Source organism: Sphaerulina musiva (assembly GCF_000320565.1).
Source record: "Sphaerulina musiva SO2202 unplaced genomic scaffold SEPMUscaffold_6, whole genome shotgun sequence".
In the NCBI taxonomy this organism is placed as follows: domain Eukaryota; kingdom Fungi; phylum Ascomycota; class Dothideomycetes; order Mycosphaerellales; family Mycosphaerellaceae; genus Sphaerulina; species Sphaerulina musiva.
The window spans coordinates 1,960,848-1,977,295 of NW_016017388.1; the positions used below are offsets into that span (position 1 = coordinate 1,960,848).

General features: G+C 48.2%; 6 protein-coding genes across 6 annotated transcripts; 4 read left to right on the top strand and 2 right to left on the bottom strand.

Annotated features, from left to right (window-relative positions):
• Nucleotides 1–1,905: 1,905 nt before the first annotated feature.
• SEPMUDRAFT_45541 (glycoside hydrolase family 12 protein) lies at nucleotides 1,906–2,806 on the bottom strand (the record flags this gene model as incomplete). Its single annotated transcript, XM_016908972.1, has 2 exons — nucleotides 1,906–2,476; nucleotides 2,550–2,806. 2 exons carry the CDS (start codon nucleotides 2,804–2,806, stop codon nucleotides 1,906–1,908), a joined length of 828 nt encoding a protein of 275 aa, XP_016760470.1.
• Nucleotides 2,807–3,648: 842 nt separating this feature from the next.
• On the top strand, nucleotides 3,649–4,389 carry SEPMUDRAFT_150032 (uncharacterized protein). Its single transcript, XM_016905921.1, has one exon. The coding sequence runs from the start codon at nucleotides 3,770–3,772 to the stop codon at nucleotides 3,962–3,964; it is 195 nt and encodes a 64-aa protein (XP_016760471.1). The 5' UTR covers nucleotides 3,649–3,769; the 3' UTR covers nucleotides 3,965–4,389.
• Nucleotides 4,390–5,405: 1,016 nt separating this feature from the next.
• On the top strand, nucleotides 5,406–7,328 carry SEPMUDRAFT_109107 (uncharacterized protein; the record flags this gene model as incomplete). The annotated part of the gene is made up of 1 exon (XM_016900765.1): nucleotides 5,406–7,328. The coding sequence occupies one exon, from the start codon at nucleotides 5,406–5,408 to the stop codon at nucleotides 7,326–7,328; it is 1,923 nt and encodes a 640-aa protein (XP_016760472.1).
• Nucleotides 7,329–9,621: 2,293 nt separating this feature from the next.
• SEPMUDRAFT_142489 (glycoside hydrolase family 29 protein) lies at nucleotides 9,622–12,429 on the top strand (the record flags this gene model as incomplete). Its single annotated transcript, XM_016903003.1, has 5 exons — nucleotides 9,622–9,812; nucleotides 9,942–10,461; nucleotides 10,504–11,523; nucleotides 11,587–11,950; nucleotides 12,062–12,429. The coding sequence occupies 5 exons, from the start codon at nucleotides 9,622–9,624 to the stop codon at nucleotides 12,427–12,429; spliced, it is 2,463 nt and encodes an 820-aa protein (XP_016760473.1).
• Nucleotides 12,430–13,547: 1,118 nt separating this feature from the next.
• SEPMUDRAFT_109109 (uncharacterized protein) lies at nucleotides 13,548–14,132 on the bottom strand (the record flags this gene model as incomplete). Its single annotated transcript, XM_016900766.1, has 2 exons — nucleotides 13,548–13,815; nucleotides 13,939–14,132. 2 exons carry the CDS (start codon nucleotides 14,130–14,132, stop codon nucleotides 13,548–13,550), a joined length of 462 nt encoding a protein of 153 aa, XP_016760474.1.
• Nucleotides 14,133–14,680: 548 nt separating this feature from the next.
• On the top strand, nucleotides 14,681–16,077 carry SEPMUDRAFT_118282 (aldolase; the record flags this gene model as incomplete). Its single annotated transcript, XM_016901415.1, has 2 exons — nucleotides 14,681–14,818; nucleotides 14,872–16,077. The coding sequence occupies 2 exons, from the start codon at nucleotides 14,681–14,683 to the stop codon at nucleotides 16,075–16,077; spliced, it is 1,344 nt and encodes a 447-aa protein (XP_016760475.1).
• Nucleotides 16,078–16,448: the final 371 nt, after the last annotated feature.

Below are 16,448 nucleotides of genomic sequence, written 5' to 3' on the forward strand. Positions count from 1 at the left end.
TGGGTCCCTACCCTAGTGGAACCTTCCCTCGGTGCCACCGTGCAAGGGAGGCACCGAGCACGGTTCCACCGTGCCTGGGTATCACCACGTTTACTCCTTCCTCCGCTCTCTGCGCTCTATCTTTTTTAAAATTTGAATTTTCTCACCCGGCCGTTTTCTCGGCCATTATTATTTACTTCCCCCCCAAACCTACCTTTACCTTACCTGAACCTGACCTTACCTCCTCCTCCTCCAACCCGCCCGACTCGACTACTTTACACCGGCCCGGCGACACTCTGCTTCCGATCGCGCCCACTTTTGTCCGGCGGGCGCCGGCGTGAGGAGTCTGAGCGAGTACGAGCAAGGGTTTTCCCTTTTTTTTTCTTCTTTTTTCTGCTGATGGAAAAACTCACTGCAGTGATATACAACGATTATGGAAGGTATGCTTGTACCTACCAATATATGGAAAACGGAATTGTTCAATCCCCGAACCCGTATGATACGGACCTCCCGGTTATCGAGGATGCGAGGGAGTTTTCGTATTTCTTTTTTTTCGTTTTTCTTTTTGGCTTGGAGCGAGGAGAGTGGACTTCTTTTTGTTGGTTGTTGTTGTTGTTGTTGTTGGGATTATTGTTCGAGATGTCTAGGAGGTTACACATACACACCGTTATTCAGGTAAAACTACTACCTTACCTACCTTATGTATATATACTCTCCAATAGAGAGATGGTTCAATATAACCCCCCCCCAAAAAACTCTCATCGGCCTCAATAATAATAATAATAATACAAAAAAAAAAAGCTACAAACAGAAACAAACGCCGGAGTCCGGAGGAATTTCTAAACTAAACCTGGAACAAAGTTTCTCCTATATCAAATTGTTTTTATATTGTTCCAATGTTCCTTGATCAAAAAATGCGAAATAGGGACCTTGCCTGTCACGAAAAGCCTACCCTCCTACATGTATACATACGTACTTGTCAAGTTGTACTTGTACTTGTACTTGTACCTATATACAGTACCTACCAACCTACCTAGTAGTACCTACCTACCTACCTACAGTATATTACATGGCCAGGAGGAGGAGTCCAGGATCATGTACAGTACATTTTCTAGTCCGCCACGCGTCTTTCATCAACTTTCTTTTTTTTACCTACCTGGCTTTTTTTCATGGATGCCTTTTACTGGTTTTTATACTAGGTAAGGTAGGTACTGTTGTAGACTCTAGCTTGCTTCGAGGCAGAAAGCTGGCTGCTCGGTTGGTTGGTTGGTTGGTTGGTTGGCTGGCGAGTGTACGATACGAGGGATTCCTTCTTAAGGCGTGAAGAGAGAGGGAGAGAGAGAGAGAGAGAGAAAGCCTCTTTTTAGCTACTAGACTATACCGACTTACCTACCTTTGTATCAGTACTTTGTATCTCCGCTCGTACGAGAGGGCGGGGAGAAGTCTGCGCTCGGCAACAACTTGGGGAATACTTCTCAAAGTACCTACCGTCCGTATACTGCAGCCTGCCTGCCTGCCTGCGGCTTTTGCCTTCATCCTGGTAATCCAACACACACGTGGAAGTCATCTGGCAACGCAATGCAAATGCAAGCATGGGACATGGGCAATCATAACAGCAGGTTTTTCCGGGTCAAGGACGGCCTCCCTCCTCCCGGCTCCGACATACTAGATCCCTAGTTGAAGGAGGTTGTAACGAATCAGATGGGGTTGGAGGAGCGGTCTGGAAAAACTGTGACCTTGAGAGTGCGGAGATGGAATGAAGTTAGCGTTGTCGGCTGCCCGGGCATCACATGGTTTGGTATCTTCAATTCTTGAATGTCTGTCTGTATAGCTGAGAGCGTCATTAATTCATCAATCTGATCGTGTGCTGTTAGGAAATGACTAGTGGCTGCTGCACATATCGTCTTTAGACACACAGCCCTCCTCTCAACCCTGTGCAATCGACAACTTGTTGACCGTGAACTTGCAGTTCGTTCCTACAGTCGTTTCGATACCGAATTGAGAAGATTCGAGTGTGGTCTGCACACTGAGACGCTTTCTGCCCAGTCTGCGGTCCGTAGTCAGGAACTTCAGAATATTGGCGAGATTGCTTGAGTACTGCTTTGTCCAACGTCCACCATTCTCCTGCAAGGTACCCGAGATCACGAAAGAGTATACATCTACTCCAGGTCCAGGTCCAATGAACAAGTCGTACGTATAACCGTCTCCACGCACTCGGACGCCGCTGAGTGTCGGTACGGGCTTGCCTCCGTTGTAGCTACCCGCGATGGGGTGCGCACTTGGTGCACCGAGCCACACCATGACTTCGACCCTTCGGCCGCCGGAGTTGAGGAAGATGTCGTAGACAATACTGGCACCGGGGGTACGCTCGTTGCAGCCCAGGTTCCAGTCTACAGAAGTCGCAAGAGAACGAAGGTTGCGGATGCTGACATTATTGTGAAACTGTTTGGCGTTGGGATAAGACTTCACTTGGCCAGTACCGCGATCCCAAGTCCAACTGTGGGGTAAAAGCATCTTTTGTCAGTCGTGGAGCTTTCGAGAATCACAGGTAGGCAATTTGTCATTCTTACGCTGTACTGAAGCCAATGTCATTGCCATTGACATAGCTCACCGAAGTACACGATCTTCCATTGCCATAGGCTGCTCCCCATGGGTTGTTGTAGAGCTGCCATTTACCCGACCCAATGTTGTTGTTGCCACAGTCGGTGGCTCCACCTCTCAACGCCTTGGAGTCATCTGTATTCGAGTTGGCGCTCGTGGAATCGTCGGTCTTGAGATTATTGGTCTTCGCGTCGTCGGATTTGGAGTCTTTCTCGGACTGGGGCATAGCAATAGCCCCGGCTCCGAGAAGAGCGAAAGTGAAGAATGCCTTGAAGAACATGGTGTTTTCGCTTCGAGTGAATCTCTCCTAGGCGGTTGCGGTGTTTATGGTGTGCCACTGGACTCAGGTTCTCCTACAAGACATATATATATCTCGGGCAGGTGAGTAGTAGCCGATGGGCATCGAGCAATCTGCATGTCTGCTGCGCATATACGAAGGCCTGCCCGTATCGGCAGTGTGGCTCTTGCGGCTTACCTCCTGATGTATGTACTGTATACAGTAATTGTTCAATATAGCCGTGGGATGAGGCATTGAGAGAACACTTGTCCGGGGGTAGCCCGAGTACCTGGACTATGAGGCTGTGCAGCTTCGAGGCTCGGGGAGGTGGTCTTTGCTGCCTCGCTGCTCAGGTATTCCAGCCAAGTTGGAGTCCCAGGCTCGCGATGCTCGTTCTCTGACTCTGCAGCTGTTTCCATGAGCAGATCAGTCAGCTCGAGGCAGAGTAGACAATACCTTACCATTACTATCTCATAAATCTTGCACCGCACAAGCCTGTCCGGACGTGCCGGATCTCCAACAGATTCCTCCTATTCTTGCCTGAAAAGCTTACTGCGCGACACGAGGCTCACGAGGATTCTGACTGTCGGTTTTGTAATCCATGTTCACGTGTCGTGTAGCCAGATTACCTCCTGCGGTATGCTTGAACATGCCGGGACGAGGTAGGAGGTAAAAGAAGACGGGAAGAAGAGAAGAAGCTTCGCGAAGCAGTGCGTATCCTTGGCAAAATGAGCGGAAAAGGAAAAGATCCCGGCCGGCTGTGCCCCAGCTTCGCCTCGTTCACCTCCTTCACCATCATACCATCTTTCGTATCCTTCACTTTTTCCCCACGGCATTAGAAGACTTGCTCCTTCGCCTTGCCATCGTCCACCTCGCAACTCGATTCCCATAGGCCGCTCTGGCTCATATTCGATGCCCTGCTCCCGGCGAAGCATGCCGAGTGAAACCGAGACAGGCAACCGACGACAGTGGGCAGCGGTGACAAGCAGTCTGCCAGAAGTCAGGAGATCCGATTGGAAGGGAGTTGAAGGAGAAAGAGTCAGCTCGGCGAGGGCTCGCTCCTACTTGACCATGCATGATGTGACGACCTGTTTCAAGAGCCTATAGTACATAAGGACGTGGAGCTGAAAAGAGGGGGATGTGGGCAGAAGCGGGCATCATGCTCATAGGCCTACAGCCGAATGAGTCTGAAGACAGGACGGCCTTACAGTCTGCCATTCGATACGGCAGCCCTCTGCTACAAGATTGATGGGGTGCATACAGCTGGCTAAGAATAGTCTTGCGGATCTTTCTGCCACAACTTCAACTTCTACCTTGTTCCTGATTCTACCCTCCTTCAGCACAGATGTGAATGTCACGCAGTCAAGGCTCGGTATAGAGAGAGATGGTAGTATTGAACGTTGGCTAGACTCTGCCTTGGACTGATATGGCACACGCTCATCGTCCTTAGCTGTGACCTTGGCATTCGACAATGTCAGGACCTTGTTGCAGCGGAAGCCCGGCCAAGATGTAGATAGCGGGAACACTGAGACAGGCATTGAAGAAGGTCTATTGTGATCGTTAACGCAACCGGTGTACCTGAACCGCCTAGGATATCCGCAGCACTACTGATATGACTCTGGAGATAGTGTTCCGACTGGTGCGAATACGGGTATTGGACAGGCAGCCGGGGGGCTTCTCGCACTATAGGTAGCTGGTGACGCCCAGTGTCATTGGCGCTCTTCAGACGCGGGGATGCATATTCTCCGAACGTTGTCTAACAGATAAAGTCGAATGGTCTGCGTACCCACCGACGCACATGAGAGTGTTCTCGCTTAACTATAGTCGCCTGTGCGTCGTATCTTCTTGAGATAATAGGAGCAAGATATCAATTGTCACATAGGAATGAGTTTGACCTCTATATCAGCACTCTTCCGGGCAGTGAATCCAAACTCCTCGCCTATATCATACCTGACCTTGTTCTACAGCTAGGAGGTAGGAGGTAGGAGGTAGGAGGTAGGTAGACTTCATGTTTCTTTGACTATCCACGTTGCTGACTAACCGTGACCAAGTGTGAACGTAGAAGTTCCAATACCTTTCTTCTCCTAATCTACAAGTGCACTTCTCCTCTCTCTTCCGGCTAATTAAGCGCCAAGTTCCAACAGTCTCAACACTAGCATGGTGCCTTCGTAGCACGCGCGTACCCCAAGTTATCGATGGCGTTCTTCACGCTACTTTCGTGCAGTTGGCGAGCGTGCTCGGCACGCCGAACGACACCCGCGCAGTGTACAGTCGCGGCAGTCCAGCGCGGGCATTGAGTTGCCGTTTACAGTGCCTCACCTCTACAGTAGCACCGTATGGAAGGGTCAAGTTTTATACGGAAACCACTGTTATACTCGGAAACCTCCGGCAACATATACTGATAGCAGGGAGCGTAGATAGATTTAAGAAGAATGGACATCAACTCCTAACTTTGCCTTCTGCAGCTGTTTCTAGACACTAGGTACTACTGCACTCTCCGAAATTCTCTCCCAACCTCTCTAAAGGCGATATTCACCAAGTTGCGCCTATGAACAGCCCCGAATCCCCCAAACTCCAGGTTCCCCACTGTGCGACTTGCTCCTGTTCAGTTCAAACATCGGGAAATACGAGACGACTCGTGAGAGTGTTGAATACCGAATCGATTGCCACTGCGTCGACAACCCCATGCTACACCGGCGCAGATATTCGGTATTGCAGCGCGAACAACGAAAGCGAGACGATAGATTCAAGGCCTCCTAACCACGGTGTACCGGAGAAGGAGCATGCAGGTCCTCTTGAAAGTAGGGATGAAGATGAGGAGGAGCGAGATAATGGACAGCTGATAGAGCAACGCGACTCGAGTCATGAGATTGGCCAAGCTGAGGCCGAAGGGCACACGAGCGAGGTGCTCCACAGGACCACGCACGGCAGATGGGGAAGTGAAAATGTGCTCGAAGCTGAAGACTTGGTTGATCAAGCGAGACATGTAGGGGAATATGCAAGCGAAACTGTCCCTCTTGGAGCCTACGAAAGCGGCAGCTATGGTGTAAGTAATCGGAGAATGGTGCCGGGGTCGACAGCTGGAATTGACATGCAGCGGAATACGTTCTCCGATTGTGAGACAGTGAGTGTGCTACTAGAGGATGTCCCGACCACAACTATGTCGCTTGGCACACATCTTGAGACTGAAGATGCCTCCGGAACCGGGCCGAACTATGGCCAGCAACACCGTCATCTATCGCCCACAACACCTACATGCACCTTTCCAACGCACAATAAGGAATTCGCATCGAGCATCAATGTCGGCTTGGAGAGCCCCGCACCAAGTCCAGAAGTCGTGGCATCGGACAATTCCAAGATTTGGCTAGTCTCGGAGGCCCAAGCTCGAGGGATATCGCTCTCGGAGTCTATGGTAGAGCATTGGTACAAGTACGCCAAGGAAGCAACAACATTACAAGCGATCAAGAGCCTCCAGGAATACTTACGCTTCGCGCGTCAGCACTTGGACGCCGAATCTAGCAATCGCATCGAGCTTCCCGAATTGCTGACGACCCAACAAAGTCCCACTTACACTGATGAGGTGGCCGCCACAGATCTGGCCCTGGCAGAGAAGACCTTTAGATCTTGTCAACGGGCAAAAACCATTGGTAACCAGGCAGTGCTATGTCAGCGGCTCTGTCTTGCGAATTTGTACCGTCTGAACGAGCGAGCAAAAGCGCAGAATGCACGGAGTTGGGGCTTTCGAGAGACCCTCTTTCGATGTTGCTATCCCGAATTCACAGAGTCCGGAGACCTTCGAAGCCTCACAGGGACCGCACGCACAGCTCTTAACCGAATGACACGCGATATACATTTTGGGGCAAAGATATGTCGCTTCTCAGATCGTGGTCCAACCCCCGAAGTAGTGCTATTGCTTCAGCCTGCGATTCCAGACACATTTCTCCGCAAGCTTACTGCACCACAAATGGACCTATGGGCAGATCTCGTATACCGCTTAGCCAGCCTGAACAGCGGGATTCTACGCTGTCTTTGGGATGCAACCTTTATGGTCGTGAATCATGCTGTTGACCTCAGCCGTTATCGATTTCCACTCGAAAAGATGACCATTGAAGTGCAATGCGGGATGGATACCATATCCCAAGAAACAATCGAGGCCTTACTAAGGCCGGTGCCAATCTCGTCGCAACTTTCGTCGCCAGCCTGCGATGAGATGAATAGCGCGGAATGGCCGGAGGGCTTTCAACTTGTTGACGGGACTTCGGAAAGCTCTGTCGACGAAAGCGCCGATGATCATCCTATGCCGCTTGACAACTGTTTTGATACGGTCCCTCAGAGGCCCTCGATGCCACCTGCAGTGGTCCCCAACAGCAGTAGCTTTGGGGAATATAATGAGCTCTACTGGTCTATGGATGCATTCGAGCATAGTGATTGGAACATGGTCTCGCGTTTGTGTCGTGGTGATGTAGGATAGCAAATCATTGCACTCTGCGGCTCTCCTCCTACCGTTTCTCACTAACATACTTGATAGGAACCCTCCGCAGATCCTGAAGCTGTGTACGGATTCGAAGGCGCTCGACTACCTACATAACGCTACAGTGAAACGACTACCTTTGCGCTCGCTCTCTTCGTTTTCGATACCCTCCTCGACGTTTCCCTCAATATGCGGTGTTGGCGAAGCGATACGCTTCCATTTACAAGTCTTTTTTTTTTAATCTCTGTACTTCCGCTTTTTGACCAACTTTGGAAATCTCCTTTGGTGTTCAACACAACCTTGCCTTGTAATACAACTTACTTGCCTTTGGAACATTTCTTCTAGATCGCAAGTAGCTCTCTACCTATACTCGGAGTTCTCTTTCCAAAAGAAAAAGAAAAAGAAAAGAAAATAGTAGTAACACTTATCTAGAGGTATAAATATACTTATTACTCTATAGCTACCTATAGCTTTATTCTCGTTAATCTAGTATACTGTTTGTACACTTCTATCTTATAAAATCTAGAATATCTCTTTATACTTATAAAAGATTTAAGTAGCTTTGATAGTAAACGCTAAATACTAAATACGATTTATATTCTTAGCTTTCAAGAAATATATAATAAAGAAGCTATATATATATATATATATATAATGATCTATATATAAAGATATAAAGATATAAATAGTAAGTACTATTTATAACTAGCTTATTTCTAACTTCTAAATTTTAAAGCTTTCTTCTTATATTTCTAGAAAGTATCTATATAGTCTACTACTCTATATTTCTTAACTAGATTAAGAAATTAAAAATTATATAAGAGAGATTTAGTTATTTAGAAGTATCTAGAAAATTAAAAGTAGCAATAGTAGAGCAATTATATATATTAGGAGCAAAAATTATTTATAGAAATTATAGTAGGAGGCAAAACTTGTATAAGGTAGAATATATATACCGACGTAGTATTCCTTACTTATATTTCTACCTTCTACTACCTTCCTACTTTTTAGAGCTAAAAGAACTAAGATAAGGTCTCTACGTAATTAAGAGATAGAGATAGAGGTAGAGATAGGTACGGCGTATTAGATAGAGCGCAATATAGATATAGCAATAGATACTATACAATAGATTATAGATACTATATAATATAGATATTACGTAATATAGATCTACTATAATATAGATATAGCAATAGATATAGTAATAGATATAGCAATAGATATAGCGTAATTAGTATAGAACGACCTCTAAACCTTCCGAAGTATAGCGTAGGTTAGGTATAAAGGGGAGTAGAGTACTAATTAATTAGTAAAAGGTATATAGTATAATCAAAATTCTTAGAAGCGCCTATAGGAATCTCCTATTAGCGTATCCTTTGTAGTAGGGCGCGCTAAATCTACTAGGCCTAATACGTTACTATCTTAAAAAAAGCCCGCCGTAGGTAGGCAGACTGCCTATCTACCTGTCTCTATAGGCTACTCTACCTAAAATTTAGCAAAGAAGAACAAAGAGAAGAGAAGAATAAGGATAAGGATAGAGACTAAGGAATAGATAAGGATAAGGATAAGGATAAGGATAAGGAGATAGAGAAGAAGAAGGAGAAGGAGAAGGAGAAGGAGAAGAGTAGGAAGAAGAGGCAGAGAGAAACGACGAAAGATATACGCGCGCGCGTACGCGCGCGTATATAGAGAAATTAGCCGATACTATACTACTAACAGGCAGGCCTATAGGATATATTACCTATAGTATATACTCCGTACTACTAACGGGCAGGCCCGTAGGACATATTAATTAAATGTAGGACTAGAGCCTATATACGATAAAGCCTTATTAAGCTTAGAGGATACTAGAAAAGGTTATTAAATTTATAGTAAATATCTAGAAGAGAGAAGAGGAGTATAAGTTAAGCATTCGAGAAGTAGGTAAAGACTAAAGTAGTAAATTAGAAGAAGTATTATATATTCTATATACCTAGATTACTGAAAGTACCTAATGCATAAGTTGCGACTGATTGTAACCGTTGGCCACATTGGAGCTCCGTCATTCAGGTAACTTTCGGCTCCTTTTTTCCAACAGAAATCAACTACAGGATACATGTAGCGTATACCAAGAACAACATCCAGCAAGCTATGGATCTTGAGATTTCGGGAACTCCAGCTTATCTGACGAGAGCTCTTCCAAACAGGGGGTGTCACTGTTCCCTACGAGTACCTCACAGCCTGCCAGGCGATCTCTTTGTCGCTATGAATATCCAGATTGCAGCCCCGCGGGCTCTCTATACCCAACTGCACAATGTTTCCATTTCTGTGGGCACTATTTGGCAGTTGGCCTCTTGCATCAGCATACGCCGAGCTAGTCATTGACACAAAGACATCTCCTGGACAAAACGGCAGTTTTCCTTCTGTCCCTCTGGATATTTCCCCTTTGCGAGACAACAAAGCGTTTGCTCAGGAGCCTAGCGATCCAAATTTCCATGGCTACATGTATGGCCGAGAATACCTTGCGCAGTGTCTTCCAGCTGAAAATTTTGTATACAGTGGCGTGGACTTCATTTTCCCACAATCAACAACAACACACGCCGAGCTAGTAATCGACCCAAAGAAATCTCCTAGACAAAACGGCGGTATTCCATCGGTCCCTCTGGACATTGCGCCCTTACGAAACAACAGAGCGTTTGCTCAGGAACCTCGCGATGCAGATTTCGATGGTTATGGCCGAGCATATCCAGCACAGTATCTCCCAGCCGAGAAGTTGGTGTACGGTGGCGTGGACTTCATTTTCCCACAGTATCAGCCCGGTGGCGGATTTGACAATGTGCTCGCTCGCGGCCAGATTCTCGATATTTCTCCCGGCCGCTACCTCGCCGTTCATATGCTCGTCGCTACAGATTCTGCCCTCGTACTGACGAATCTCACGGGACACTATGTTGATGGCTCGAATGCAACTTCTGGATTGACAGCATTTCCCTGGTGGTCCTGGCCGTCAGCTTTCTCGCCGTGGCACTACGCCGGTGACCTGGTATTCCCCTTTCATTTCACGAACCATACCAGAGACTTTAACAAATCAAGCATATATCGCACAGTGAACTGGCTCGATAGTGCAAAGGACCTACATCAGGTGCAATTGCCAAATGTTGTTGGCGGAGCTGCGAATGGACCAGGTGGTGTCGCTCAGAGCACCAGGCTTCATATCTTTGCTGTGTCAATGGTCCCTGCATCCATTACATCTGGAACGGCTTTACTGCAGGTGCAGCTGGTTAGAAGTACGAATACTTGGTTCGAAGGGACCGACCTTCAGATCTTCGAAGCCATAATTCTCAATGTGGGCACGGAATGGGTACTCGCCGAACACGGAGTGGAGGTGATCGTTCAAGGAACCAGCGATGCGATCAAGACGTTACGCCCAGCTCAAATCAAGCGCCTTCGTCCTGGCGACGAGACTCGCGTACAGATTGCCGTGTACAGTACACCAGCAGTGGCAGCAACACCACAACCGCAAACTGCGACACTTGTCGTCTTTGGCAAAGGCATTCCTCCGATCAACTATAATTTCAATGCAACCTTCGGTATCCATGACTACAGCCCGACAGAAGTGAGCATCTACTCTCATGAGACACCCAACTGGTTCAACAACGGGAAATATGGCATCTTCATCCACTGGGGGCCATATTCTGTTCCCGGTTGGGGCAATTCCGGGAACATCGAGTCCTTCGCAGAGTGGTATTGGTGGTGGATGAACTCTGGTCCCAACAGTACTCGCGAGCGAACGTACGAGTACCACTTGGAGACTTATGGCCCCAACGTAGTCTTCGATGACTTCATACAGAACCTGACTGCTTCTGCATACAATCCCAAGGATTGGGTCGATTTGTTCGCGGACGCGGGTGCAAACTATTTCGTACTGTCTGCAAAGCAACACGATGGGTATGCCCTCTTTGATCTCCCAAGCAATATCAGTATGAGGACCAGCGTTGCGCAGGTTCCTCACCGCGATCTTGTCCAAGAGTTGTACGATGCTGCAAGTACTTATCATCCGCACCTATACAAAGGTGCATACTACAGCCCTCCAGAATGGTTCCACCCTGACTACCACGGATTTGGAGACTGGCCTGGTGGTAATGCGACCAATCCATACACCAACGAGACACTGCCTTATCTCGGATATGTGCCTCTGTCAGATTACTTGAGAGAGAAGGTGAGTATCTGTTGGAGTCTTCCTACCTGAGAGATTCGTGGCCGACTGTTCTGATTGTTGTAGGTACTGCCTGAGATGCAAATATTGGCCGCAATGGGAACGGATCTCATGTGGTGCGACATTGGTGGACCGAACGTGACGACTGAGTTCGCGGCTGGCTACTTCAACAACGCCAGAAGGCAAGACAGACAAGTCGCCATCAACAACCGCTGCGGGATCCAAGGCGATTTCGATACTGCAACGTATACCACTTTACAAGCCAACCGGAAATGGGAGAGAACCGGTAGCCTGGACCCATTCAGCTATGGTTACAACAGAGCGACGCCCGATGATGCATACATGAAGCCACAGGTCATCGTGACGAGACTGATTGAGGCTATATCGATGAATGGCAATTTCCTTCTCAACGTGGGACCAACTGCAGAAGGTACGTGTGAAAGATTCCTCAAATCCACTCTCTGTTTCGAAAGCCATCAATCATCAAAACAATGTGTCCAGGTTCATATGCTGAAACCTCGTGCCCCTTTGACAATCACAGGAATCATCCCCGACATTCAGCAACACAACCTACGGGTAGCAGGCTCCTGGATCCGATCTCACTCCGAAGCCATCTTCAACACGACCTTCTGGTCTGTCAGTCCCGTCGATAAAGGCAATCCCGCCGTCCGCTTCACCCAGACTTCCGACGCATTCTATATCCTCGCCACTCAGCCGCCAAACTCTACTCTCACGCTGCATTCGCCTGTGCCGTATGTGACTGGTGATGAGATTACTGTCGTCGGCGGAAAGTTGCACGGAACGGTCATTCCTAGTGAATTGTCGCAGGACGGAATGTTGACTCTACAGATCTCGGAGAAGGTCAGAGAGGGAGATGAATTTGCGTGGGCATTCAAGATTTCCTATTGAATCGAGTTCAACAAACACGATAGGGTTGTTGGGAGTTGAGAGCACTGCTCTTGTGTTCTTACTACCTGACTTTACCGTTTGGTTACCTGATCTGCATCTCATCAACCGGACTTTTCGGCCGACCAAGTATAGGTATGTTTCGGGAAGTTCCAACTGACTTGGATGTATCTTCCGATCCTCAAACCCAACTGCTCCGAATCTCTCTCCTCACTCCGTCTCCCTCGTAGGATTCCACACATCTCTCTAGGTACATGTAGTACCTCGTATCTCATTACTACCTAGTAGGAAGCTCACGTCTATACCTTACTTATCCCGACAACCGGAAGTAAAGGGTACCTTGACACTTGATCTTCCGACCCGAAGCGGCCCGTCCGCTTACCGCGCACATCTTACCTTTTTGCTTTAGTTTCGTGGTTTCGTTGTACTTCACCTACCTAGCTCGAGGAAGAATCGTTTTTCTTTTCTCTCTCTGTTTTCTTATCGAGAAGAAGAAGGCAGGACTAGGTAGGTAAGGGTTTACGGCTAACGTGTTTACGATATAGGTAGTTCGGATACGGTACCTAGGTACTCTCGGGAAAAGGGAGGCGGGGTTGGTTAGCGGGGAAGGAAATAGGTATCCGAATCTCCGGGGGAGGGAGGGACGAATATGATATGTACCTGAGATAGATATAGAGATAGAGAGAGGATTGTGTTATTGAAAAAAGATAGGAGAGAAAAGACTGGAGCTGTAGGGGGTATAATAGATAGCGCGTAGAATAGGGGAAGAACAGAAAAAAAGAAGCTAGATCGAATTGGACTTAGTTTTGTGCGCAGCGAAAACCTAAGGTAGGTAAATTGGAGGTCTTCTTTTCTGGAGGATATAGGAGGTACAGGTACGTTGATTCATTTATTGATAGGTTGTTTGATAGGTTGTTTAGAAGGCGAGCGCGCTACTCCGTGTACACATACTAGCCACGGGCAAAAAAAAGAAAAAAAAAAAAAAAAAAAAAAAAAAAAAATCCAACCCTAAAACAATCTTACTTCTTGTAGGTCTGCACGACGACGACGATGTCGATGTCCTCGCCTATCCCCCTCCCACCACTCCCTCTCCAAAAAAAAAGAAAAAAGTCTCATCACAATCACATCGCCTTCCTCACCGTACTCTTAAACGGCAAAATTCTAATTTCCTCCCAATTCCACACTTTTTCCTTTGTAAAAATATCCTTTTGCAGAACATCTTTGACTTCTTCGGGAGAGTTGGCCCACGCGAGGAGGACGGAGCCGGACATGTCGAGAGGTTCTTGGATGCTATTTGTACTACTGCTGCTGACGACGGGTTTGCGGAGATAGGGTCCGCCCCAGAGGAGGAAGTCAGAGGGGTAGTTGGAGAGTTCGGAGAGATGGCGGCTGGAGGATTTGATGAGAGAGAGATTCTTTTTTTTGGGGTGTAGGTTTGATGGTGATGGATGTGGCGTTGTTGTTGTTTTTGTTGTGGTTCGAGGCGTGTTTGGAGGTGTTGTTTGAACTTACGGTCTATGTTGGAGTCTGCGCTGCAAAGCCCCTTCGTGATCAGGTAGCCAGACCAACCATTCGTGCTTTGTGGGATTTCGATCGGATAGGGAGGAGCTGGCATGTAGTGATCTCTGCAAAATGGACGCTGCGCCCTTGGAGTGAATTCCTCTCGAGATGGTGAGCGCAGAGCGGCAAAGCTGAGAGTTCATCATATTGCTGAGGTAGTCTCCTGATTTCTTCGTGTTGTCGTGCGGATCAATTCGTGTAGGATGTGTTTGGTCGTTCACTGCACCGCCCGTCATCGAGCCTCCTTTTTAAATTCTGCTCGCACTGCCTGGCATCTGTAGCCTCTCGACAACTCAAGGCTCTTCCAGCCGGTCTCGTGCAGGCTGTGAGCAAGCGGAAGATTGGGGGTCTCAAGCTAATTCGGGCTGAGGCGCGGGGAGGAGACTTCATTGAGCGCTGAGCTCCCTTCCGCCAATACCACCAGAGAGCGGAGGAAGTTGCTAGCATGGTGCCTCGATGACATGGAGGCGTTGTGCATGGTATCGCCCCTATACGAGGGTACCGTGCAGCAGGTTCAGTCATACGCGGAAACCACCGGCAACATGGACTTATAATAGCAGGGAGTATCGATGGATTCTGAAAGAAACAGACATCAGGGACCAATTTTTGTCTGCCCCCTGCTTTTTGACAGCCGCTTTCTCTTCTACTTGCAAGCTGAGAGACCATGCATTAATAGCATTGACCGCTCGAAGCAATGGAGTCCAGGTATACTTCACGGCCGACAACTTTCGATCACACAAGCCGCGAATGGCCCAACAAGAGACTGTTGAAAGCTCCGGTTATCTTCAGTACAGATCTTCGAGATGGAAATCAGGCCCTCCCAGACCCGATGGTATGTTGCCCCCTATCTTGCACGGCGATTCGTACTGACTGGGGATACATCAGACCTTCGAGCAAAAGTTGGAAATGTATCATCTGCTCGTGGACATTGGATTCAAGGAGATTGAAGTCGGATTCCCTCTTGCAAGCCAACTTGAATTCGATTTTGTACGACATCTCGCGACAACACCTGGGCTGGTTCCAGATGATGTCCAGATCCAAGTCATTACTCTATGTCGCGAAGATGCGATCAAACGAGCTGCGGATGCTCTTCGAGGCATCAAGCGCGTCATTCTGCAGACATATCTCCCCAGCAGTGACAACTACAGAAACACGATTCTCCAGATCTCGGAAGAGGAATGGATTGAACAAGCCCGAAAGATGACGGCGTATGCTCGATCAATCACTAAGGACAGCGCACAATCCGAGGGGACGGAGTGGACGTATAATTTTGCCTTTGAAGATTTCTCCAATGCCCGAGTCGACGCTGTTCTCCGATGTGCAGAAGCGATTACGGATGCATGGGAGCCTTCTGCGAACAGAGATCTGATGTTGACTCTCGCGGCGAGTATGGAGACAATTGGACCCCACGTGTTTGCCGATCAAGTGGAATATGTGCACCAAAATCTCTCGAGAAGAGATCAGATCCGGCTCAGCGTACACACGCATAATGATCGAGGTTGTGCCATTGCGTCTGCGGAGCTGGGAGCCCTGGCTGGTGCTGATCGTGTCGAAGGATGCCTTTTTGGGAATGGAGAACGTGCTGGGAACATGGATACCGTCACATTCGCTTTGAATATGCGTACGCAAGGCCTGGAAACGGGACTTGATATGTCGCGCATGGATCACATCAGACGGACCGTCGAGCGGATCACTCAAATTCCGGTACATCCACGCGCGCCATATGCGGGCAAGTATTGTCTCCGTGCATTCAGTGGTGGACATCAAGATGCGATCCTAAAAGGGGTTCGACTTCGTGCAGAAGCTCAAGCGGCCGGCATAGAAACCCCCTATTTTCCTACGTGGCAGGTGCCATATTTGCCTTTTGATCCCTCAGACACCGGATGCACGCTGAGCGACATTATTGGAGTGAACAGTCAGAGTGGGAAATCTGCCATCAGTTGGATCCTTCTCGAGAAAATGGGCGTTGTCTTGGCGAAACAACAGGCGCAAGAGATGGCCGCAGTCGCGAAACAGTCATCGAGTACCGTGGGACGAATGCTTTCAACAAACGAGATTTGTGACATGTACTTGCAGCGCGTCGCTACTTGAAAGGGGCATGTCGTATAGGGGGGAGACCTTTCAGGGCATGTCGTATAGGGGAGACCTTTCAGCGACCGACGCCATAGCCCTGGCGCTTTTGCAGCAGTAGATCAATGAATGCTAGTCCACGTTTGCTCGTTTTCCAAGTCGACTGTTTGTGGTATGCGGACCCCATGTTCATGTTCTTCCTCGAGTCATGAAAAACGTACATGTTGCTTCCAAATCCGCTTCGGAAGGCTAGCTGCGTTCATATCCTCATCCCCTCCTACCACCCTAGTCGCGGGAGGATGGCATCGGAAGCAAGGGAAGCGCTGTTCGTTGCTGCGTGAGCAGGGTATGATATAAAAGATAAAGGGTACTACGTCTTCGCGTTTCTGGCA

Bases quoted from the DNA above. Each gene is read 5' to 3' on its own strand.
- SEPMUDRAFT_150032 (XM_016905921.1), top strand. From the start codon at position 3,770: ATGCCCTGCTCCCGGCGAAGCATGCCGAGTGAAACCGAGACAGGCAAC.